The sequence below is a fragment of the Nuphar pumila genome, chromosome 7, assembly GCF_984573655.1.
Source record: "Nuphar pumila chromosome 7, dmNupPumi1.hap1.1, whole genome shotgun sequence".
NCBI classification, from domain to species: domain Eukaryota; kingdom Viridiplantae; phylum Streptophyta; class Magnoliopsida; order Nymphaeales; family Nymphaeaceae; genus Nuphar; species Nuphar pumila.
Window position 1 is genome coordinate 100110158 of NC_143255.1, and position 27406 is coordinate 100137563.

Genomic DNA, 27406 nt, shown 5'->3' on the forward strand with positions numbered 1-27406 from the left:
TAATTGGATCTAGATTCAGTTTTGATCTGAATCCAAATTTATCAAACTGGAACCAAACTCAATTCTGATCTGAATCCAAAACTGATTCATCCAACTATAAGTTGGATCCAGATCTAGCTCTGATCTGGATCCAAAACTGATCTATCCAATTGGATTCAGATTCAGCTCTGATTTGGATACAACACTGATCTGAACCAGATCCAATTCTGATCTTGATCTAGATTTGTCAGACAAGATCCAGACTCAATTTTGTTTGGATCCATTTTAATTTGGATTGGTCCAGAGCGACTTGATTGAACTGGACCCAGATTCAGTCTGGTCAATATCAGACCAGATCCAAGCAAAAAATTGAGACCCTGTCAGACCCGACTCAGCCCAATTCGGTCAGAACTGGCTTAGTCAATTGAGTCAAGTTCGAAACAGTTGGCCAGACTTGATTTGGACTGAATCGGACCGAGTCGGTCTTGGCCAAACTCGACTTTGTTTGGTTCACACCCCGATTTGGTACAACTGAGTAGGACCGATTCAGTCTGAACCGATACAGTTTTGTTTTTTCTTTTTCTTTTTCTTTTTCTTTTTCTTTTTCTTTTTCTTTTTCTTTTTCTACTTGGTTCATTTTGGATATAACCCAAACCATGCCTGGTTCAGTTTGGGTCGCACCCATATCGAACCAAGTCAGAACTCGGATATAAGGCAAAACAGACACAACCCCTTTTGATCATTTTCTCTCTGCTGTAGAGGGACTGGCAACCAGAGTCGTCTCTCTCTCTCTCTCTCTCAACAACAAGGATGGCAGTCATGGCTATTGACTTTGTTGTCCATTTTTTTTCCTCTGCAAAACAAATGGAAAGAAAAAAAAAGGAAGAAGACAATGTACCTATTATCGACGACAGGCTTCGGTAAGCCTCTCCTCCTCTATGTGCAACTCTCTTTTCCTTTCTCATTGTTTTCTTTCTCCTCTCACTGTCTTGCTCTCTGCGTATCGAGGGACAGGAAGGCTCACTGTGAGGGCTCTTTTCAGAGTCCTCATGGTGGGTGAAGATAAATCTCACCCCACCCGATGATCGTGGTGGCGAGGTTTATCCTCACCCCCCCTGCAACTATAATGGGGAAGGTTGTTCTATAAATGGGGAATCGTCTTCTCCTGATCTTTCTTTTTTTTACCTCTAGTTTGTGTAATATCGCGTATTTTAGTACTTAGTCATTCTAGAATTTTGACGAAAATTTGGCTAAGTCTGGAAGAAAAATCGTTTGAGGCTCAATTTTCAGACTGAAGTCTTTGAGTCTGAGCTTGACCTAGGTCCTATCAATAAGGTCAAGGCGAGCCAAACGAAGCGTGAAGAAAAGTTTTAAATTTGACCTTTAAATTCAAGCAAAATTTAGGTTATTTTTGGGCAAAATTTGAAATTTGGTATTCATGTAATATATCGTTGTATGTGTCTCAGAATTCTGAGTGCGATGATATTTTACTTTTTTGAATTCATGTAATATATGAACTGAGATCTCCCATCAAAAGAATGGGCATCTTGGAGGTTTGGTTTTGGGGGACCACGAGGATACAAAAGCTTCGTATACTTTACTTTGATCCCTGAACTCGATATTGAGATTTTTTTTCCTGATCACGATTTTAGGGATATTCTGCCACTTTACTTGGGGGTGGTGTGTTCGACACAACTGTTGGGTTGGTATACCAAAAAAGTGACACTTGTGAGCGTGAAGGGTCCTTGGTGTCCCAATATTAGATATGGATGTCTAATGTTCTGAAAATGATTCGATCAAGGGTTAAGTTTTGAACCCAGTAATAAAATACAACTTGTGTGTTAAACTACTCTGAGAACCTAACTTGACCTCAGGAATTGGTACCTGTTTGGTGTATCCGCAGACAACAGTAATTAAAAAGAGGAACTTAAATGATATGTATTTAATAGGGCATGCATATGGAAAGAAAAACTTTAATGAAAGATAATAAAGTGTTAATGCATTGCATATAAATTATGCATATTTCTGTTATGCATTAGAACATGCATATTTTACCTGTTCTCTCAATTGTTATATGTTGGTAAATGCATGATGTTTAAATTCTAATGCATATTAAATATCCTGTGTACTTAAATAGTGATTCATGTTATTGATTAATGTTCATTCATGCTTAATAAATATTCTTTGTTGCATGAATGTTTAATTGAATTATGCAAATGTCATAATTGCATTATTTTGAATTATTGCATGAAATCATATCTATGTTGTTTAGGTCACTTGTTTCAATAGAATTACCTATGCTTAAGATTTTGGTTCTGAAACCCTACTTCTATGATTTTTTTGCAGCCGTATGTGATTAGTGAAGCGACTGACTTTTGGGAGAGTTATGTGTGTCACGCACTTGCTAGACAGATCACAGATGGACAACGTGACTCTTTTTTTATTTTTTATTTTATTTCATTTAGTTGTTATTGCACTCTGAGTTTTTATTTATGCAATTATCTCGAGACTTATCACTTATTATTCAATAAAGGTTTGGTTTGGTATGGATGATAATTATAAGTTGTATTGTGGTTGGTTGTTTTATTTAATTAAGAGTGGAACAGTAAATGCCCCAGGTTTTTGAAAAGATTTTCGCAATGGTTTAAAAAAAATCTACATTTTCAAGGAGTTTGAGTTGAGGGCGTTACAATTTGTCGAGTGGTTTTAAATGATATGGTTGCATAACTGGTAGGGGTCTGCCCAAGTCTAGCTTTATCTGTCAAAAAAAAAAAAGGTAAGGGTTTTAAAAAAAGGTTGTGATCATTAAGTGGTTATGTTAAAAAATTATTTTTAGGCAAATGACAAAAAAAACTCATCAAAGAAGCCATTTTGAAGGGGCACATAATGTCCTAATTTCTATTGTGATTGTAATTAGGATGCACAAACTGTTGTGCATTGTAACACTATATATATATATATATTACATTCTTGTTAAATTTGTTTTTTTGGTTTTTTGTTTTAGTTTTAAATTATGACCGTACAAATGTGATATATGTACTTTATTTTATAAGGATTAGCCCTTAAAGCATTTGATTCGACACATGGGTGAGTTTTTTAAGGTACTAAAAATCAACAGTCCAAAATCTTTGTAAATTTTTTAAGCTCCAAATATCATTTTTTAGCAAGAATGTATTACCATATATATATATATATATATATATATATATATATATATATATATATATATATATATATATAGAGAGAGAGAGAGAGAGAGAGAGAGAGAGAGAGAGACGGGTGTATTGTCGAACACCCAGCTTGTTCAACCATCCATCAAACAAATGAGCGCTGCTGATCACACGCAATCAGTGGCGCTCTTTTTTCTTTTGTGCAAAACACATTTAGTGATGGTCTTAACCACCCCTAAAGTCCTCTTTAGCGTGGTTAAAGACCACCACTAAATGTGGTTTATTTGGACGGGAATCGTGCAACCACAAATCTGATGTTTGGTCGGACAAAAGGGGGTTCAAAGTTACCTCCTTTGGTGTGTATCTATATATAGAGAGAGAAAAATGGAAACCTACAAAATGGGCACAGTGCTAAATAAAATGTACGAATGGATTTTCAGTGTGTTTTTTTAAATTGGGACAGTGCTAAATAAAACCTACAAATGTACTTTTTAATATATATATATGTGTGTGTTCAGCATAATTGATTTACTAAAATTAGACATTTTTATCATGCATTTTGAATGAAAAAATGGTATTTAGAACCTCAAAAGTTAATGAAAATGATAGGCAGTTGATTTTTGAAACCTTATAAAAACCTATCAATGCATCAGAATCAAATGTTCCAAAAAGATGACAAAAATCTTATCACTGTTCAAGCAGCCCAGCGTATCGTGAACAAAGAGTCCCAGTTATGGTTTGTAAAAGAAAAACAACAAAATAACGGCAGCCAAATTCTTGTGAGAAGTTTCTTATATCGCATTGACAATAAATTAGTACAAATAAATAAGTTAAAAAGTAAATGAGTCCAATGTTCATGAGATATAGCCAATAAAAAACATAAACATCAAAATATTCAAATCACCACACGATATTTTGGAAGTTTTAAACAACTGACAAAGATATGATATTTGTTATACAATTAGTTTTCTTGTCATGGCTTCTCATATACTATCATTACTGTCAACTTCTACAAAAATGGGGTGTCAAATGTCCTTTTTCCTTGTCGTGTGACACAGATTGGTAATACCTATTGAATCGATTGCTGAACATGCTTCAAGACTGACAGAATTAGAAGCCGTTCCCGTACATGCTACTTTCAGCTTATCCAACCCCCATATTATTATTTCATTTTACTCATTTGGCACCAAGATTACATGAAAAATAAAGGCACCCAAGTGTCAAAAAGAAAATCTTTTCCCAAACAGTTGCCATATTTCACAGCTCAAGCGCTAAAAGGACAACCAACAATGCATTGCCAAATATACGAAATGTTCACAGTAGGCACAAGAACTGGCGTACAATTGATCAGATTCATCAGAAATGTTCTTTGCCTTGAACAAACTATTCTACATTTTACTGTATTTCATTCTAAGCAGGCTACCCATTGCTTTCGCCTTCTCTCTGAGCAAAAACTTTTGTGTCTTTCCTGTTGAAGTCTTCGGCAGGTCATTCTCAAAAACCACAGTTCGCGGAGCCATATAATGAGGCAACCTCGCTCGGCAAAACTGAATAATTTCTTCAGCTTCAACAGTATGCCCCTCTTTTAACTTTATGAATGCACATGCGGTCTCCCCCCAATGCTCATCTGGCCTACCAACAACTGCAGCCTCTAGCACACCTGGATGATTAAATAACACTGATTCCACCTCAATTGTACTAACATTTTCACCTCCTGATATTATAATATCCTTCGAACGGTCTTTCAGTTCAATATAACCATCTGGGTGCCGCACACCAAGGTCACCAGTTCGATACCATCCCCCCTCAAAGGCCTGATTGGTTGCCTTCAAGTCTTTGAAGTAGCCATTCATTATGGTATTCCCTCTAAACATCACTTCTCCCATGGTTATGCCATCTGCACGGATACTCTCCATAGTATTCGGATTCTTTACATCAACCTCTGAGATAGAAAGAGTTTGCAACCCTTGTCGCGACTTCATCTTTGCTCGTTTCTCTGCATCCAAGGAATCCCACTGCGGTTTCCATGCACAAACAGTACCTGGACCATAAGTTTCTGTCAACCCATAAGAGTGAATGACATTGAAACCAAGCTCCTCCATTTTGAATAATACTTTTGGTGGTGGTGGTGCCCCACCAACACTCACATTAACTTTGCCAGGCAATGGTTTCTGATCTGAAATTGGAGTATTCACTATCATATTCAGCACGGTGGGTGCACCACCCATGTCTGTGACTTTGTGCTTAGCAATGTTATCAAATATGGCCCTCCCACTGACATTTCTAAGGCAGATATTCATGCCACCCTGAGCAGCCACAGCCCATGTGCAGCACCAACCATTGCAGTGGAACATAGGTACCGTCCACAAGAAGGTTGGCATTGAGCGCATTCCCGTAAAAAGTATTAAGGAGAGTGAATTAAGATAAGCACCTCTGTGACTATAAACCACACCCTTTGGAGCAGAAGTGGTACCGGAAGTATAATTCAAAGAGATTGGCAGCCATTCATCCTCAGGCCACTTGATTTTAAACTTTGCATCTGCATTTTTCAGTAGGCTCTCATATTCTAATTCATTAGATGGAACAATAGCAGTAGCAGCCACTGATTTGTCCAGTTCAGCGATCACAATCAACATAGGTAACTTGGTCGTTGATTGAGAGAGAAGCTTGAGGGCTTCACAAGCAACCTTTAGAAACTGATAATCAACAAAGATGATCTTTGCTTCAGAGTGACGCAGGAGGACTGATATCATTGCTGCATCATGGCGTATATTTAGTGTACAGAGTACTGCCCCCACCATTGGCACACCGAAATGTAGCTCATACATGGCAGGGACATTTGGAGCTAGTGCAGCAACCTGTCAGAATCAAAGTGACTGTGAATGAAGACCATATATCCACAGTCCAGAATATTTCCAGCAACAGCAGGATCCAAAACCAGTACATATGAAATTGTAGGTCTCCCTCTTACCCATTTGATATTGTCATGCCAAGAAAAAAGTCATCAGCCTATAAATAGGGGTGGTTGGGTTAGTTTTATGTGTTTAAGGTTTGAATAACAGAACCTTGTATAAGGTTGTGACTTCAGGGAGACACGTAACTGAGATCATTGAGGTGTGAGAATTGTTGAAGCCTGCTAATGGCTAGCCTTGTGATTTTTTGAAGCAAATGAAGGTAATAAAATGATGTTTTCATAAAATTACCAAAAGTACACCTACACACGCACACACATACACATGCACACACACTCAAAGTCACCGAAAGTTCTTGCTTCCAGTCATGAGGCGGACTTCATCCATAATCGACAAAAGTGTCTGTAGCTGCAATCTTTGGTCTGCACTCTAGTTACTTTGGTAACTCTTTCGGTTGAAGAAGTGAACAGGGCAGAATCCAAGTAGGCAATGTGAATTACTGGTTTCTATGTTTCAATTGGGTATCAATCACTTGGATGAATTTAAAAGACTTGGAGGCATTGACTCTTGCAGAAGAAATGCTTAGATACATACACATATACATATATACATACCTAAGTACATGCATATATATTAGATATTTATTTATTTATCATAGTAACAAAAAAGAAAAATATATATATAAAATATGAAAGGCATGCGCAGTTTTGGCAATGCCCTTCTGTACATTTTTTCCATTTTCTTTTCTTTGTAGTATTTAAGAGGGAAAGAGAGGCCTCCTTCCCTTGGCACAATCAATATAGGACTAAATAATAACAGTAATATTTACACACACACACACACGCAGAAGCAGATTCAGTACAAAAACATGATATAGCATACTGGCCACCAAGCCAACAATGATCATAAAATAAAATTACTCATAAGCTGTCATGGTGACACCTGAAACACACACACACACAAAATAGGTGACTATCACCTATGAAATTGCATAAAATGATTTTAGTATACGCAATCAGAGTTGCAAGGTGGCCAAAGGGCATGAATTTGGAGTTCTTAACAAGTTCAATGTACCAACAGACCTAAATGGGCCATGCTAGTGAGATTTAATAAGTCCAATATGGAAAATTGAAGGCTCATAAACATGGAGATAAGTAGAAGACAAGATGCATGGGAGTGAAAGATATTTCATAAAATTTCGGTTGCTCATTTAGGATTATTTTCAGCACCTTGGCAAGGCAATGATGATGGTAGCAATATCTAAATTTCTCATAACATTTTCCTCAACATTTGTTGGTGAATCTCATCCAATATCATTGTTTAGAAGTTACAAATAATATGAGTATTTGCTCTTCAAGAACATGCAAACGAAATGAATGAAATACAAGATGAATAATGTGATAAGAACAAATCATACTCTGTTACCATTTTCTCAAAATGTCCAAGTTGATAAAACTCAATTTTAATTTTTTCTTCATGAACTGAAGTACATCCAATTTTTCAGTTCCAGAAGCTTAAAGGAATACATATCAATGCTGCTGGTCCAAGTAAATGAATTCCATTTCTAGTAAATTAAACTCCAAGTTCCTTGTTTTCCTGATGAATGAATATGCAATGCAACTTTTTAGTTACAGAAGCTTAAAGAATACAAATTGATGCGGGTGATGTGAGATTTTGAGATTCAATGTCCATGTTCAAAAGCAATGATATTTTTTCGATGATTTCAAAGAAATTCTTGACAGAGTTCTGTTAAATCCACCTAAGCTTGGGTCCCAGCACGAATGGTACTATCATAGCTTCACTCCAGAACTATCAGCTCACTAAAAGGATGAATACAGCATTGCTGATTCTTATCCTTTGTCTATGGTTATGTCCAGATACCATCCTTCTACATTCCAGATCCATTATTTCCAATCTTTCTTCACTATAGAGGGATAGGAGTATAGGATAATAACAAATTAGAAACAGAAGCCACTGAATTGGAATCATGTAATAATTGAAATAATAGTAACGATATAACATAATGAATAAATAATTTTGGTGAGGGCTTTATTCTACCTGCTTGATTATTAAAATAAAATGAAAAACTTGGAATTATCAACATAAAACAGATAATTATTTAAAAATGATTCACAGAAACTTTATAGTGCAAAAGTTTTAGTTTTTTGTCCATAAAAGGGAGCCTTTTCAAACTCTTACATCATCTTCTTCATAATTTGAAGCATAAAGACATTAAGCCCCTTTGGTTTACTTGCTAAGTGATCAGATTGTTTAAATAATGCTTATTTGCAAATATAAAAGATGGTCTTCACCATCGATTTTTTGTGAATAGGATCCAGCAAATAGAATCATGAAAACAATGCATATCTCATGCCAGCATTACCAAACTTATAGACCTTACTGATCCATATGACCTCTATGATAACACTTTCAACTGTTTTATAAGTGATAAAAGAGAATAAAAAAAGGGGATCAGAAAATCTTCAGACTACTTGCCATTCAAAAATACTACTCTTTTACTATTCTTTCAAAGTCCCATTGCATACCAGTGGATATTTTATTTAGGTTTTTTTTGGGGTAAAATCGAGCCTCAAGTAACTACATATTTTCAAAGCTAGCACAACTTGCAGGGGTGCTTTGGTTTTTTATATATATATATATATATATATATATATATATATAGAGAGAGAGAGAGAGAGAGAGGAGAGTCACTACAATATGAGAACTGGACATATGAAAACTAATGTGTGATCCGCGATTCTCATGGATTTTTTGTTCTTTTCTCTTAAATCTAACTGTACGGATGTGATCTACAAGATTGGTTTTATAAGAACCCGATTTTGATGCATAAATCAGATTTTTTTAAGGCTTTAAAATCAATGGCTCATAATCTTAATAAATATTCAAGCATTCAAAAATCACATTTTTCATAAAAAATACACGATCCAATCATCCAATAGTTGATTCCTAGCAAATTCACTATGCCAAGCACATCCACATAGTTGGATTTGCAAAAAAGGTGTTGGAAATGCTCATATTTCTAGTTCTCATATTTCAGTTTTCATATTCTAGTGACTATATATATATATGAGTAATGGGTAGGTGTGAAATGATACGTGCTAAATGAGTTTTTCACTGTTTTTTTGTTTTATTTTTAAATTTTGACCATACAGATGTGATCTATGTACTTGATTTTACAGGGATCAGCTCTTGAAGTGTTTGATTCCGACACATGAGTGGGTTTTTATAAGGTTTGAAAAATCAACAGTCCAAAATATTTGTAAATTTCTGAGGCTCCAAATATCAGTTTTCATCGAAAACATATGATCCAGGTGTGGGTTCCTCGTAAATCGACCATGCCCAACACATTTATGGGGGTCGGAACTGCAAAAAAAGCACCAGAAGAGCAGAAAAACTCATTTAGCACGTATCAATTTCGCACCTACCCATTTCTCATATATATATATATATATATAAGTTTTCGGTATCACATATTCCAAAAAAGGATAGTGTATATAAGGCTGCCTATACACAAGAGTGCATAGAATCAACCCCATATATATATATATATATATATATATATATATATATATATATATATATATATATATATATATATATATATATATATATATATATATATTGTGCTTTTTATGGATTTTTGTTTTTTCTCTTAAATCTAATTGTACTGATGTGATCTGCATGCTTGGTTTTATAAGGACCAGCTCTTGAATCATCTGATTATGATGCATAAACAAGATTTTTTTAAGGTTTTAAAATCAATGACTCATAATCTTCATAAATATTCAAGCATTAAAAAATCATATTTTTCATCGAAAATACACGATCCAACAGTCTATTCCAAACAAATTTGCCATGCCGAACACATCTACATGGTTGGATTTGCAGAAAAAGGTATTAGAAATGCCCAGATATCCAGTTCACAATGTAGTTCTCATATTCTAGTGACTATATATATATATATATATATATATATATATATATATATATATATATTATAGAGTAACGTGCTCCTTCTGCCCCGCGTTCTGCCCCATTAGCCCCCTTCAAAAATCATAGTTTTTGGTATTTTTGCTCACATCTAACACCATAGATGTGATCTATAGGTTTTGTTTAGTGGGAACCAGCTTTTGAATCACCGGAATCTGACCTGTATATAGGTTTTTCTGGCGATCCAAAATCAATGGCTATGAAGGCATCAATTTTTTCCAGCTCATAAAAATACATTTTTTCGTCGAAAAAACATGATTCAAGAAACAATTCTCACTAAATCGAGCATGATGAACACAACTAACAGTTCAGATCTATCATAAAACACTTCAAACTATGGGGCCTAACGGGGCAGAACAAGAAAAGAAGGCCTAAAATGTTCAGTTCTCACATATATATATATATATATATATATATATATATATATATATATATATATATATATATAAACATAAAATTTTAAACATCAATAATTTTCTGAAATTTTATATAGAAAACCTATAACGTCATGAGATTTTGCCTTACCAAGATATAAAACACACCGATATAGTATGATTTGTTTCTCAGTGTGTATGTGTTGTTGTGTGTTGCATTTACTGAAGCAAACTTCTAGTGTTAGTAGTGTTTATTGTAGGGAAATTATTGGATAACCTTGACTGTGCTGTACTCTCTAGTAGAAACAGCCTATACGCTACGGATATGATCTTATATGGTTTGTTTGGCCAAAAACGTGTTTTAGATTGTCCGATAGTATTATATGAGCAGATTTTCTAAGGGCTACAAAATTCAATGGTCTACAATGCATCAAAATTTCACTATTTCATATTTTTATGCCAAAGCCACTTGATCCAAAGTGCATTTTCTAATAAAATGGAACATGCTGAAATGAATTCATAGGGTAAAAATGGTCAAACAAAGATGGCACCTATGAGATTTAGCTAGAGAAATACCATAGAGCCAATATATTTTCCCTTTATATCAAAAGGTAATCTTTTCCAAGAAAAAGAAAGCTAGGGAGAGGGTCGAATGAGATAGTTGAATGATTAGGCCGCAAGGTTCTAAATCCAGGAGTTTGCCCCCACAGCTTGTCTATAAAATCTTTTAAAATAGCAAGGTGAATGAAAATGCTTGTCTACGAATTGTTAAACTATATATATATATATATATGTGAGAACCTACGTGTGGACCCTGATTTTCATGGATTTTTTATTTTTTTCACTTGAATCTAACGGCATGAATGTGATCTACATGCTTGGTTTTATAAGGATTAGCTATCGAATCATCCGATCATGATGCATAAACAATATTTTTCAGGACTTTTAAAATAAACGTCTCGTATTTTTTATCCAAAATACACGATCCAACAGCTGATTCCTAGCAAATTCATCATGACTACACTCAGCTTCGGCCTTATGAGAACGCCATCCATGGGTTTCGAACTTGTAACGTCCCGTCAACTTGGTGACGTTCGCAAGCAGCCCTTACCGGATGTCCTTGTGGCCAGTTATCGCAATGGTTTTAATAGGTTATCTCTACGCATTCTATGAGAGAGAGAGGGGAAAAAGAGAGTGAGTACTCACGACGTCGGTGGTGGAGACGCCGAAGGAAGCGAGGGCGGAAGCGAGCCTGATGCAGCGATCCAGTGTCTGCCTCCAAGTGAAGGTGACTGAGCCGTAGACGATGGAGGTCTCGTCTCTGTAGACCATCGCCGATCTCTCCAGGAAGCTGATCGGCGACAGCGGCACGTAGTTCGCCGGCGTCCGAATGGTCCCCTCCATCTTCTCTCTCTCTCTCTCTGTGGGAGGACGATGGTGATTAAATAAGAATGAGAGAGAGAAGGGAGTGTTGAAACAGGTGGGCGAACCTTTCCCGGATGTCGATGGTAATGGCAAACAACTGCAGACAGAAATTGTCGCCTGATGAAGAGGACAAGTACAAAACGGCTCTGCTTTCATTCTCACTCTACTTTTTTTTTCAGAATCCTGTCCCCTTTTTCGTTATCCTTTCCCTCTCATCTTCTCGCAACAAACAGGTTATCAGGCCCACGCGGACTACTCATAAATAACAAAAAATTAGTGCACGGAAACTGTATAAAAAAGAAGAAAGTTCGAGAGGCAAGGTAAATCTACTGAGATTACGTTTGGAAGAGGGAAAAACTTTCATGAAAGTTTTGCCTATGAAAGTCTTTTATATGAGAAGTATTTTAGAAGAAAGTTTTTAGCTCGTTTGTGTAGCATGAGAAAAAACAGAGTGAAAAAAATGTGAAGAAATGAGGGAGGAGAAGAAATATAGAGGCCCACAATTGTGGGAATAGAAAGGTAAGGAAAATCTACTAAGAGCACTTTTGGAAGAGAGAAAACAGAAAGTTTTGCCTATACTGTTTTTTATAGAAGTTTTATTAAGAGAAACTTTTTCCTGTGAAAAAATAAGAGAGGAAGAAGTGGGTGGTGGTGGGGAGGGTGTTGTGTGCTCTCTCGAGAAGACGCATTGTTTGATATAGTGCGTGTTCGGGGTCCGAATGACCGCCACGTATATAAGCACGTGTGGCTCGCATTCTCGTGTGTGTCGGCATCACTTAGCATCGAAGTCTGGTGTGGTTGCAAAGACTTAAGTACCCTTTCTTGTTATTCTCGTCATGAAATGATGGTTCGAAAAAATAACAAAAATGTTCTTCATTCAAAAAAAAAAAGGAGAAACGATGATTCGAGAAAAGGACAAAAATGTCTTTCATTCAGAAAGTCAAGGATGATGTTGACTCTTCAAAGTCCAAACAACGAAACGAACCTGAAACGCTCTTTCTTTCTTTTCCGTTTAAACTTTTCATCGTCATCTTTTTTTTCTTCCTTCACCGTGAAACATTGTAACACCCTCTCTCTCTCTTTAGAGAAGAAATTAAGGGAGGCAAAGAGTCGGTGATCCGATGACGATCGTCGTCCTCTTTCTGCTAGCAGTGGTTGGAATGCTGCTCTCGTCTAGCGGACAACAGACTATGGCGGCCCCTTCGCCGCCTTCGAGGAACATCTACAATAGAATCTTCCTCCAGTACACCTACAACAGAGTCTTTCAAAGTACAATCTGTCTACCCTTACGTCGGTAATACTTTCGATCAGGGCTATGCCTTCCAGGCCACCTTGACGCTGCTCAACACGGGCGTTCGCACCTTCAAGTCCTGACGAGCATTCGTCGGGTTCTAGCACCGCGAGGTCCTCATCTCGATGTCTGACATCGTGCTCTTCGACAGGACCCACCTCCCCGCCAACGTTGAGAATGGCACGTTCCTCTCTGACTTCTCCGTCATGGACCTCAAGACTGCCATCAGGACGACTAGCGACTACAGCCTGATCACGACGATGATCGTGCTCAAGGGGGCGGAGTTCAGCATCGCGATTTACGATTTACACACAGTAGCGATTTACGAAAATCGCGTAGCAAAAAAAAAAAAAAACGCTAAATCGAGTAGCGAAAAAAAAAAACAAAAAATCGCTAAATCGAGTAGCGATTTATGAAAATCTTGTAGCAAAAAAAAATGCAAATCGCAACGCAATGTTTGTAAATCGCGTTACGAAAAAAAAGGCAAATCACAATGCAATTTTCGTAAATCGTGTAACAAATTTTTTTTTTTATCCTTTTCTAGAATCATCGTTTTATGACACCAATGGCGGAAAAGGGTGTTACAAAAATCGCAAGTAAGAAACAACCTAAGAAAACAATAAACAAGAACGATCAAACAAAACACGACACACAGATTTATGTGAAAAAACCTCCCCTCAAATCCGAGAGGGAGTAAAAAATCATGGCCGCCCAGAGGAAAAACTTTATTGCTCTCTTTCGACAGCTACAAGAGGGAAATAAAAGAAAAAAATTATACAAGGCCCCCAAAAAAATTCGATGCTTGATGGAGCAGATAAGGATCGTTTGCTAGATGTGCACAAAGGCAGAAAGATAAGAGAGAGAGAGGGTTGATGTTCATGGCCTTCTTCAAGGGAGATTTCTTTCTCGGATAATCCCGCAGTACAGAGACTGGGTCTTAAATAACCATCTTTGGGGTACTTAAGTCTTTGCAGCTACTCTTTTTCTAGAATTGTAGTTTTATGACACCAATGGCAGAAAGGGTATTTAAGTCTTTGCAACCGCACCAGACTCTGACGCTAACTGATGTTGACAAACATGGGGATACGAGTTGCACGTGCTTACATACGTGGCACTTATTGAAACCCCCGAACATGCACCATAGCAAACAATGCATCTTCGGGTGAAACATATATCCTGCTTCGGATGGGAGGTTGGGGAGTGTAAAAATAAATTTTTTCTTGGTATTTTTTTTATCAAAAAATGTAATTTTAAAAAAAACTAAGTTTCTCTCCTTTGAAAGGGTCTAAAAATCCATAAGAATTTTTTTATTTTAAATCACTTTTTCTGCATCTTTCTCACTTTCAAACTTATCCTAAACAACTAATGCATGTTTGTTTGGTCTTCATGCACAGAAAAAAAAAGCTTTACATGAAAATGGGCACGGATTTTTCAGAAAAAAACGGCCCCAAGGGTATGAATGAGTTTATAATAATTTAAATCACAACAGGAAAGATGATAAGATGCACTTCAATGTTAAAGATAGACATGTCATAGATATTTAAAAGCAAGTTTAGGAAAATTGAAGCAAAGTTAGAAATCATAGCCTACATGTTATTGTACATAACTAATGGTACTAATATATTTCATGTATATTTTTGTAAATAAAAATAAGTAAATGTTATTTATGTATACAAATATTTGTGTTAAAATTACACATGAGCCACTTTTTTCGAGAGAGAAATAAAAATAATATACCATGATACTATGTTTATTTGTCTTTTTTAAATATATTTATTTTGAACAAGATAACTTGTATCTTACTTTCTTGTGACCACATTTCATTCAACAGAAAATAGATCAAGTGACTAGATTAATTTCAATCATGATTTCATAGCATAGCTGAATCAATTGCATTTTGTGTGCATCAAACATGCACATCAAAAAATGAGTGGATGAGATCATTGATGGCGTTATCATCAAGTAATTGATAATAGATGAAGTCATTGATGATGTCACCATTCAGGTGGTAATTTGTCGGTGAATAAATGTACCATTTTTTTCTGCTGGACAAATCCAATTCGACTTGAGGCCTGTTAGCGCCTGACAGACCCAAACTTACCTTACAGTCCAACAATCACCCAACCTTGTCGTTGCAAAGCTGTGAGAATCCCAACGCTTCTCTGCCTTTCGGGTGTCAACGGGTCGGATTTGGTTCAGACCCAGGTGAAATCAGACTTTAATCAGATTTTTGGGTATGGTATCGGATTTAAACTCATGTCTAATCGGATATATTATAAGAGAAATCATACCCAGACTCGATAAGAACTACATGAACCATACTCGGTAAAATAATATTTTTTTAATCATTTTTACATTGAAAATTTGTGGGTCATAATTGGAACTCGGGTCGGGTCTGGGTCTCATATAAAATTTTACAAACTATACCCGGGTCCATGTATTAATCGGCCCTTTGGGTCCAGACTCGGGTCTTCTTATTTGTCACTATACCCGGACCCTATAGGGCTTGATCCGAGTTGGGTCCAGTTAAACCCAACCCGTTGACACCCTCACTTTAACAGCAGCTGGATGTTAGGCTCGGGCTCAAGAATTAGGGTCAACGAGCTAGCTCGTTTAGGTATCCAAGCCAAGTACGAATAGGGGAAGATCATCTTCTATCTGCTCATATAGGCTCATTTTTTTATATATTATATATTTGTGCCATCTTAATACATATTATTTACTATGCATATATCATATATTATTAGATTTTGAGAAGTAAATTTTTTTTTTTTAAAGAAAACAAGCAAACTCATGATCGGCTCATGACGAGCTCACAAGCCAAGCTCGAGTAGAGGTTTACCCTTAATGAGCTGAGCCTAAATTGCTCGAGCTCAGCTTGTTTGGCTTGTTCACCAGCCCTAGCTGCTACCTACCCAATTGAATAGTGTGGGATTCAGGTTCAGGTTTAGATTTTATAAAGTACAAAAGAAAAGGAAAAAGTTGAACACATGCCCCCATATGATTCAAGTAAACTCCTCCACTGAAAATACACATAAAACACTCGGGTCAGAATGCAACAAAAACATAACCCAAACCCCACTCACATATCAATCGGGTCGGGTTCAGGTCGACCCAAATAATATCTGGGTCAGCATTTTTTACACCCAGGCGAATTTGGGTTTTGGTTGGATGGGTTGCCCCATACAAATCCTACCCATTGACATATCCATTGAGACGAATGGGCCATGCGGTGGAGTCCAGTCACCATCTAACTACACAGAATCCTATGTTTAACACAACCAAAATAGTGGTCATATACAATAACTAGTGTACGTCAGAACTGGCAGGAGCACCTTGTGTCGAGAATGGCAACTAGTGCACGTCAGAACCAACGGGGGCTCCCCTTGTTTGGTCTAGGGCACGTCACCTTGTGATGGGACCTTGCAAGCTCGAAACCCAATGGTATCTTCGTATGACTGCTAGGGTCGGCCTAACCCTAACTTGCCTATAAAAAAGCAACATTGTGTCGGCATAGTAAATGGAATCTATTTTTTCAAAAGATAAAGTCCAAATTAAAAAAAAATCGTTTTGATTTAATATTAAAATAGATTTTTTTAAGTTCAAAATATCATAATATATATACTATAACTGTTTAGATATTCAATGCCGGTCCCAAGCCCAGATAAAAGAGGAGGGTTGCGAAAAGTCAGTGACAGCAAGCATAAAAACTTAGTCACACCTTATAAATATGAACCAATATGAGAATTTCGTTGGGGCGTTCTCTACTGAGCGACGCGTTGTACTCTATAAGCTCGAAGGCAGTGATAAATGATCAAGGGTTGCTAGGTCATCGCCCAGAAACGACGCGTCACAGCGGCGCCTGGGTGTGGTGTCAAATAGGCAAGGGTTTCCTCACTTTGTTAGACGGATGGGGGTAAAGAAGATAGTTCAAGACCATAAAATTAGGTTATCCACATGGAACATAGGGTCTTTAACTGGTAAGTTGGTAGAGTTAGTAGATGTTATGTGTAGGAGAAAGATGAATATTTTATGTCTACAAGAGACCAAATGGGTAGGTGAGAAAGCAAAAATGATAGAACCTTGAGGATATAAGATTTTGTATACAGGAATAAATAGGAATGGAGTAGGGATTGTTATTAGTCGTGAGTTTATAGACAATGTAGTTGAGGTCCGTAAGAAGGGTGATAAGATTTTACTTATTAAATTAATATTAGGTACGAATATTATTAATATTATTAGTGTTTATGCACCTCAAGTAGGTTTAAATTATTCCATTAAGTGTCAATTTTGGAAAGATTTAGATGGAGTAGTACAAAGGATATCTTATGGAGAAAAGCTTTTCATCGACGGTGACCTTAAAGGACATGTAAGCATTAGTAGAGATGAATTTGCGAGTATCCATGGAGGCTATGGTATAGGAGAAATAAACGAAAGTGGAGAAAGGATTTTAGATTTTGGTTTGTCCTATGATATGATCTTAGCAAACACTTGGTTTAGGAAGAGGGAGTCTCACCTAGTAACATTTAAAAGTGGGGTTAATACGAGTCAAATAGATTTTTTCTTACTTAGAAAGAGAGATAGGGGTTGTTGCATCGATTGTAAGGTTATACCGAGAGAAAGTGTAGCTACACAACATAGAGTCTTAATTTTAGATCTTAGAATGAGAAAATGCCGCAAAAGGGATAGACATAGGATAGATCGTAGAATTAAGTGGTGGGCACTGAAAGGAGCTAAACAAGGAATGTTTATAGAGCAGGTAGTTAAGGAAGTTGATTGGTGTATCAAAGAGAATTCAGAATCAATGTGGAATAAGATAGCGGGTGGCATGAGAAAGGTAGCTAAGGAGGTATTGGGTGAGTCTAAAGGCGGTGCACGCTAGGTAAGGATACATCATGGTGGAACGAGAATGTCAAATTAGCTATTAAGGTTAAAAGAGAGTGTTATAGAAATCTAAGTAAGAGTCGTGATAATGAGAATTTGGAGAAGTATATGATAGCAAAGAAGGAAGCTAAAAAAGTAGTTCGAAACACGAGAGATAAGGTATATAAGAAGGTTTATGACAAGTTGGATACAAAAGAGGGCGAGAAAGATATTTATAAGCTTGCAAAGATAAGAGATAAGAAATTGAGGGATCTGGGTATGGTTAGATGTATTAAAGATGAAACGCAAAGGGTTTTAGTCAAAGATGAGGAGATTAAGGAGAGATGAAAAAATTATTTTGATAAGCTATTTAATGGAAGTCATGCTCAGGATCTTAGAGACTTGTAAAACCCGCAGAATTTCGATAACTATAACAATAAATAAATGTTACAATTCTTTGAAATAAATACGATAAAAATAATATAGAGTCGATCCAAATGAATCTTGAAATCCAAACTGGATCAAATTGATCTAATATTTAGATTCGAATACGATAAATGGATTTGGATCCTAGAAGGATTTGAAACCCAATTAGAATCTAATTGAATCTTAATGGATCCAAATATGGTTGGATCTTAATCAAGTTCCGAAAATATAGTAAGTAAGAGTTCGAAACTCCTAGAAGAACGATGTTGTAATCAAACGAGAGGATAATGAAAAACAATAATATCAAGTGGTAAGGCAGGAAGGGATGTTTCATGATTGAAGCCCCCCAATCTACGAAAAAAAGTCTATGAAAAATGTTCATGTAGGGGATTTAGATGGAGCGTCAAAGAGGATAAAGGAATTTTAGTTGCAAGGAGAAGCAACTAAAGAGGAATTGGCGCAGCAGTAAGGTCGATGGACTCACAGGGTTGAGGTCACTGGCTTAAATCTCTTGGGTGACATAACACTTTTTATATAGAAAACATTTTGGTTAGTAACATCGTTCAGCCACAATGTGATTAAATACATTAATGTTGCAAGGAATTGCAACGAAATAAATACTGGTGTACCAGTGGGACTTGTTACCCCTTAGGTGGGAGACCCCAGTTCAATTCCCTCTGTGCGTCAACAAGGAAGAATCTTTATATATATATATATAGTGATTTTTTTTATTGGAATTCGAATGGGGTGGGGGAGGGGGGGAGGGGGGGAGAGGCTGGACGTTTTTTTTTATAAGGAAGGAAAATCGGACATTTTTCCAAGTGAGAAACCCAACCAAATGCATTAATGAAAAAAAATATTAAAGAGGAAAGCCCTTGGAATTTGAATGATGGGCTAGACATTTTTTTTAAGAAGTAATTCATTCACTATAATAAACATTGGGAGAGCCCTTCCCCATGCATCTTAATGGGAAAGGTGGAAGGAGGTGCATGGGAAGGTGAAGAGACAACATGAAATAGAGCTTTGAATGCTCACATTTTCTTTTTAGGAAAGTAAGGATGCTACTTTTCAATTTACGTTCTTTTATGAATGAAGGGTTATAGGGGCTGCTATAGGGAGAGGCTAGAGAAATTAATTTCCAGCATTTTGAAGGGAGTTACATGGAAGAAAAAGAAAACGTGGGGCTAAAGAGCTCCTACGTTTTAGCCATTCACACCCACAACAAAAAAAAGGAAAAAACGTGGAAGAGGTTATTGATATCTCTTGTTTCCACTTTTCCATGTTTGTAGGGGAGTCCCACCAAATGGGATGATGGGTACCACTAAAAAAAAAAATAGAAGTTGAAGAAACTTGTACAAAGGAGAGGAGTGGGTAGTTTTGGAAATTCCAAGCAACCACTAAAAACGTGGGCTCGAGGATTAGAGTTTGAAAGTTGAAAATTTCCTTTTTCAAGAGAAGTTAAAGAAGGGTGCTCAAGGGAAAACGTGTACCACCCTTCTCTCTCTCTCTCTCTCTCTCTCTCTCTCTCTCTCTCTCTCTCTCTCTCTCTCTCTCTCAGCCCAGGCGTGAGGCATGCCTGGTTGCTTCCACCAATTTTCCTCTCTCACGTTTTCTTCTCCCAGTCCAGCTGTGTGGCTTATCCTCGGGCGCTTTCCTCCATTACTTCCGGCAAGACGCTTGCTTGAGGTCATTCAATGCACCAGCGAAGGAAACACGGCTACCTCCGGATTCAATCTTCATCAAGAGGTAAGGGGCATTTTTATTCGTATGCATGCAATCAGTGTTTTGTGGCAAGGATAACACCATATCTCTTCCCTCTTATCGGTACCTCCAGCATGGGCTGGGTGTTCGCCATCATGAGGGAAGCATATGCGAGTGTTGGGTCCCTACGCGTAATAAAACCAAGTAAGGGTATTGGACCTAGGCGTCGGTGTGTGTTTACACAACACCATGGTTCAAAAGTCATGGCCCACCCTCATAGTAACAATATATATATATATATATCGGTTCACCTCATTGCTGAACCTGTACATGTTTATACTCTCACTGCGGGGAGAGAGAGAGAAGCAGCATAGGCCCTAGTGGTGACGACGGTCCAAGCACTAGAGGGAAACACAGTTGGTCTAGGGCCCGTGCTAACCATGGTTTCAACGCATGGTTGAATGTGTGCCCATCACATACGAGCTAGATGGTTGCCCAACTCTACGTGCCTCGCAGCACTGGGTGTGTCATCACGACCCCATGCCGAGGAGAGCGCATAGGAAGGTGCAACAACCGTTTTGTGTAATAGGTGAGAAACAATGTTAAATGTGACAATGATGCGGTGATCTACCAATATTAGATTTGTTATTTTTTTTATAGCAAGTGCATTATCAGAAATCCGAGTGAGTGATCTGAGATGTATATCGCATGCCTAACCATGTGGTAGTTTGAAATAACTGATTTAAAATGTTACCCTGGACTTAATACCTATTCATTTACTTTTGGTTATTTGATATGTCTGATGCAAAATACATGAATGTCGTGATAGAATCGATATTGGGGACTGCTTTTATCAAGTATATGGAGATTGAGAGGGTCTTTTTGGTCTGTTCTTTTACATAAATAGAAGAGATTCTAATTGTCTGCTTTCGTTAAGAAATTTTCTTTATTGTTAATACCAAAACTCTAACAGAACCATTGAGATTAGATAAAAGACATTGTTACATGCATAAACAAGTTTCTCTCACTATAGCTAAGCTTGTCAGTTGCACATTGTTAAGCAAATTTTTTTGCTTTTTAGCTGGTTGTTAGGAATTTACTCAATAATGAATAGAGCTGCTATGATTAAATTTGGTGAGCATGTTGAGTAGTGCTAGGTATAACAGCGAATAAGAATTTCAAATGGAAAATTCATTAAGGATTTAAAGTGCTATATTTCAATGGTGGATAGGGAACAATTTAATATATATATATATACATATATATTTCTATTGATATGCATCTGGGATACTAATGTACCGAGGTGAAGCACATACCACAAACTTAGTGGAAATTAACCATCAAAACACTAGGGATATTATTGTAGACACTTCAAAACCGCAGGGGTTAAACGAATCCCAGTCAATCATGTATACATACATAGGTCACTGTTGTTACAGCAGCGATGCTAACCGACTCAGGGTGGGTTGATCATTTATGGTCAATCAACCAGACCCAGAAAGAGGACCTGTTGGGAAATACCAACCTCAGTCAGAGTTGTGGTTCTTCTATCATGATTGGAAGTACGGGTGAGCACCAGACGATATAGGTCTGGTTGCTGATCATCCTCGCTGGCCGCCAATGTCGAGTGATGTGAATCGGGTTACTGCATCTCGGACCAACGGGGGGCTCCGCTTGTCTGGTAGAAGTAGTGCACGTCATGTTGGGACGTTGCAGGTTAAAAACCCAATGGTATAGTTGTGTATAATGGGGTAGGGGTCTGCCTAACCCCGACTTATCTTTCAATATATATATATATATATATATATATATTGGTTATAACATAACAAGCTACAATGCTCATAGTCACTACCATTTCAAATTATCTTCTTTTGAAAAGAATGTATGTGATTATGAAAAATGAATAAGATGTCATTGACGCAATCATGTTGCACATGGTTTTGTGTGTGGTTGACATAGATATGTTGCTGTTATGATAATAAAGTCGTACACGATACTTCAAGTACAAGGTTTTGATGATGAACAAGTGAATCAACTGTATTTAAGCTAAGACAATGAATAAAGATGACAAAAATTGAAGAATTCGATGAAGAATCTATGAAGACTAGTGTGCAAATGTAAAATTCATTAAAAGTCTTAGATTCTTGTAAGAGCCTTACTTAGACATATTTCGATTGCATTTCACTTAAAAAGTCTTTAGAAAACTTTTGTAAAAGAACCCTTCATGAAAATCTTTAGAAAACTCTTTACTTAATTTTTAATGTTTATTAGTCGACCAATAGACTCACCAGTCGACCAACTCTTTCGCGCTAATTTTCTAAAGCAAAAATGTCAAATTTCTGAATTAGTCGACTGAAGGTTTTATCAGTCGACCGGCCAGAAAGTCTGTTTTCTAAAAACGTTAGCAGCAATCGACTGAAGGTTTTATCAGTCGATCGGACAAAATGTGTGTTTTCAGAAAAATTTAGCAGCAGTCGACTAAAAGATTTTTCAGTCTACTGATGATATTATCAATCGACTAACCTTTTCTTTAGTCGACTAAGTTTCAAAAGTTCATATTTTCAAATGGCTATGTTAAACACATTAGTCGATTGACGATAACTGTCAGTCTGCTAATATTTGATTTCAGTCGACTACCTATTGTTCCAGTTAACTAATTTTATCGTTTTTTTGTAACTTTTAAAATGTGTGTCTTTTCATTTTTCAAACATTTTGATCGTTCAAAATAGACTGTTTTGACACTCTTTCATACCCTCAACGTATGAAATCTTTCAACTATAAATATGAGTGCATTCCACACTAAAAAACATCGAATTATATCGAATTACATTGAATTACAAAGATCGAATTCTTTGCTTTTCACTCGTACTCATTTAAGTATTTGTTTTCTCACTCGCTTGATATTTTCACTCCAGTTTTTCACTCAAATTCTTTTGAGAGACAGCGAATTCGTGAGTTGAGTATTTCAACAACCTCAAAAGCTAATTGCATTTCATTTGCATTCATAAGAAGGGCTCATAGGATGATTGTAAGTTGATTATTTCATTTTTCTGTAAAAGGAAATGACTCATTAATTTAAAGGAGTTGTTTGCTTTCAGTAGGTTTGCTACTGAAAGTGGGACCAAATTTGGTCTATATGATCTTTTAGTTACACAAGGTTGATAGTGGAAATCTCAAGCGGGTTTTGCTTGGGGACTGGATGTAGGTCTGGAAGACCGAACCAGGATAAATTCTTGTGTTCATTGTGTGATTGCTTTACGAATTTCAAAATCCTTCAAAATTCCAAAGACGATATTTAAAAGCACTATTTACCCCCCTCTAGTGCTCGTTGTCTTGATCCTATAACACTTTAATTTGGTATCAGAGCAGGTTTGCTATATTTCGATCTTACCATCATCTAGCATGACAACAACATCTTCTCAGCACAAAGAAGGATACTCCTCTGTTCGTCCTCCTCTCTTCGACAGAACAAAATATAGATATTGAAAAGTAAGAATGACAATATTCCTACAATCCATGGATCTTGAAATTTGGAGAGTTGTTTCAGAAAAATACCAAACGCCATCAACTGATTTCAACCTATGGACCGATGAAGAAAAAAAAATTGCTTCACTCAATGCCAAAGCTATGAATGCGATGTATTGTGCCATTGACAAGGTAGAGTTCAATCGCATCTCTCAATGCTCTACAACAAATGAAATCTGACATACTTTTCTCATTACTCATGAAGGTACATCAAAGGTAAATAAATCTAAGATTGCTTCTTTGGTTCATAAATTCAAATTATTTAAAATGAAGCAAAATGAGTCTATATCGGACATAGTAACAAGAATGACCGATATTACTAATACTCTTAAATCCCTTAGGAAAGAATATTCACAAGTGGATTTAGTTAGAAAAGTTCTGAGGTGTTTAACTCCTGAATGGAAGAGAAAGACCACAACTATAGAGGAACCTAATGATTTAAATAACCTTTCTCTTGAAGACTTAGTTGGTAATTTGATGGCATATGAAGTTTAACTTCAAGATAGACAAGAAAAAGAACCCAAGAAGAAATCTCTTGCTTTCAAGGCTACTTCTCACTTTGAAGATTCAGAAGAATATGAAGATATTTCCCTCATCACAAGGCAATTCAAAAGATTCATCAAAAATAGAAGATTTCAAAGAAAGGTAAAGAAAACAGATTCTTCCAATCCTAATGAAGTCAAGTGCTTTAACTGCAAAAATGCTGGACACATCAAGAAAGATTGTCCTCTTCTCAAAATCAAGCCCAAGGACCAATTCAAGAAGAAAAAGGCATTTCAAGCATGTTGGGATGATAGTGACTCTTCTTCCAATGAAGAATCTAATGAAGAAGTCGCCAACATGTGCTTTGTAGCACAAAAAGACTCGATAAGTCAATTTGAGTATGATGATTTATTAGAAGCATTTAATGATTTAAATGCTAAATTTAAGAGTCTAAGTTCTAAAAAAAAAAGTTAAAAACTGAAAATTTAACTCTTGACTCTCAAAACAAAGTGTTACTTTAAGAGATAGAAGATCTAAAGAAGGAAAACTCTTGTCAAGCATTTGAGATAAAAGAAATTGGAATTAGAACCAATCTCTTACAAGAAGAAATAACAAGTCTAAAAGAAAAATCAAATGATCTTCTTTCTATTGTGACCAAATTCACTAATGGACAAGAGAATCTAGAAAGACTTCTTGGTTCTCAAAGATGCTCGGTTAACAAAACTGGTTTGGGATATAGCTTCTTTGATATTCAAAATAAACAAAACTATGTGGTGAAAAATCAAAGACAAAATTCTCAAAGAACTCAATTTTCTAGTTATAATAGAAATGCATCTAATCATGGTACTTATAAAACTTATAAGCCTAGACATGATTACTCTAGAAATGCTAAATCTTTTTATAGAAAGAATATTTATTCTCAAAGAAAACCAAAATTCAAATAGATATGGGTTCCTAAGACTAACTCTCATGGACCCAAAAATAGAAAGGAGTCAAGTGCTTTGTCTTCCAATTTTGTTGTAGGTATACAAAATAAGGAGTAAATGGATCTTTGACAGCGGTTGTTCCAAACATATGACTGGAAGGCCGGAGTTATTTTCCACCCTCCAAAGTAAGGATGGAGGAACTGTCACCTTTGGTGACAATAACAAGAGAAAAGTAATCGGTATTGGTAACATTGGTAATCCAAAATTTCCCTTGATAGAAAATGTCCTTTTAGTAGATGGTTTAATACATAGTTTATTATCTATTAGTCAATTATGTGATAAAAGTTTTCTCGTTTCTTTTGAACATGATTTATGCTTAATTTCTGATTTTCAATCTAAAAAGATAATTTTTAAAGGTAAAAGAAGGAATAATGTGTATGAATTTTATCTAGATGAGTTACCCACTTTTAATGAAAAATGTCTTATTGTTTTAAATGAAATTCAATAGTTATGGCACATGAGACTTGGACATGTTAACTTTAAAATAATTTCTAAGTTATCCAAGAATGATCTTGTTAGAGGCTTACCTAGAATACCATATAAGAAGGACCACTTATGTGATGCTTGCCAAATGGGTAAACAAATCAAGAGTTCTTTCAAAGCAAAAGATATAGTTTCAAAAAAATGTCCTCTTAAACTTTTACATTTAGATCTATTTGGACCATCTAGAATTCAAAGTTTAAATGGTAGCAAGTATGCTTTGGTTATAGTAGATGATTATTCTCGATTTACTTGGGTGATTTTTCTAAAAAGCAAAAATGATGCTTTTTTTGAATTTTCTAAACTTTATAGAAGAATTACAAATGAAAAATCTACATCTATTATTAAAATTCGTAGTGATCATGGTGGTGAATTTGAAAATGAATCTTTTCTAAAGTTTTGTGATTTACATGGTATATCGCACAACTTTGCTTTTCCTACAGCGGCTCCACAAAATGGAGTTGTTGAAAGAAAGAGTAGAACTTTGCAAGAATGCGCTAGAACCATGCTTCAAGATAAAAATTTACCAAAATACTTTTGGGCTAAAGCAATAAATACAACATGTTATGTTTTAAACTGTGTTCTTATTCGACCAATCTTACATAAAACATGTTTTGAATTGTATTATGATTGTATACTAAAGATCTCATATTTCAAAATTTTTGGTAGTAAATGCTTCTTGTTAAATACCAAAGATAATTTTGATAAGTTTGATTCAAAATCAGACGAAGCAATATTTCTTAGATATTCTTCTAGAAGCAAAGCTTATCGTGTTTTTAATAAAAGAACATCTTGCATTGAAGAATCTTTACATATTGCATTTGATGAGAATTGTGAGCAGGTTATACCTCTAAGCGAAGGAGAAGAAGTCATACTTCAAGAAGAACCTTTGATAGAGAACACTTCTCAAGAAAATATTCCTCTTCTACCGGTTTGGAAAGAAGTTCTCAATCATCCACATGAGCAAATTATTGAAGAAATAAAAAATGGTGTCCAAACTAGAAGGCAATTGCAATATATTGCAAATATTGCTTTCATATCTAAAATAGAACCAAAGAATATCATTGAGGCTTGTGATGATGAATTTTGGCTCTTGGCCATGTCTGAAGAACTTAACCAATTTACTATGAATGATGTATGGGATCTAGTTGATAGACCAAAGGATCATCCGGTAATTGGAACAAAATGGGTCTTCCGAAATAAGCTGGACGAAAATGACGAAGTCATTCGAAACAAAGCAAGACTAGTAGCACAAGGCTATAATAAAAAAGAAGGCATAAATTTTGATAAAACCTTTGCACCAGTGGCTCGTTTGGAGTCAATTCAAATGATGCGTGCTTTTGCTAGTTACATGGATTTTAAGTTATATCAAATTGATGTTAAGAGTGCATTTCTAAATGGACACATCAATGAAAAAGTTAATGTAGAGTAACCTCCAGGCTTTGAAAATGAGAAATATCCAGCAAAGTCTACAAATTAAAAAGAGCTTTGTACGGATTCAAACAAACACCAAGAGCGTGGTATGAAAGACTACAGATTTTTTTACAACAATCTGGTTTTTCGATTGGTCGGGTAGACTCCACTTTATTTATTAAAAATCTTAATTCAGATATTCTTATTGTGCAAATTTATGTTGATGACATAATATTTGGTTCTACTAATGATTCTCTTTGTAAAGAATTTGCTAAAGTTATGCAGGAAGAGTTTGAAATGAGCTTGATGGGTGAATTAAACTACTTCCTTGGACTTCAAATAAAACAAACTGAAGAAGGAATCTTCA

The 27406-nt window shown here is 36.1% G+C and overlaps 2 protein-coding genes across 2 annotated transcripts in view; one reads left to right on the top strand and one right to left on the bottom strand.

Annotated features, from left to right (window-relative positions):
* Positions 1-4371: 4371 nt before the first annotated feature.
* On the bottom strand, positions 4372-11871 carry LOC149832630 (butanoate--CoA ligase AAE1-like). Its single transcript, XM_090014617.1, has 2 exons — positions 11653-11871; positions 4372-6007 (listed from the first exon to the last, which is right to left on the bottom strand). Exons 1-2 carry the CDS (start codon positions 11848-11850, stop codon positions 4538-4540), a joined length of 1668 nt encoding a protein of 555 aa, XP_089870743.1. The 5' UTR covers positions 11851-11871; the 3' UTR covers positions 4372-4537.
* Positions 11872-13287: 1416 nt separating this feature from the next.
* LOC149832631 (uncharacterized) overlaps positions 13288-27406 on the top strand; it is a 48773-nt gene continuing 34654 nt past the window's right edge. Inside the window, exon 1 of the mRNA XM_090013278.1 lies at positions 13288-13476. Within this exon, the coding sequence (XP_089869404.1) occupies positions 13288-13476 (189 nt within the window). The remainder of the gene's footprint in view (positions 13477-27406) is intronic.

Bases quoted from the DNA above. Each gene is read 5' to 3' on its own strand.
- LOC149832630 (XM_090014617.1), bottom strand. From the start codon at position 11,850: ATGGAGGGGACCATTCGGACGCCGGCGAACTACGTGCCGCTGTCGCCG. The intron at 6,008-11,652 runs GTGAGTACTCAC...TGATTCTGACAG, and splicing joins GCGTCTCCACCACCGACGTC to GTTGCTGCACTAGCTCCAAA.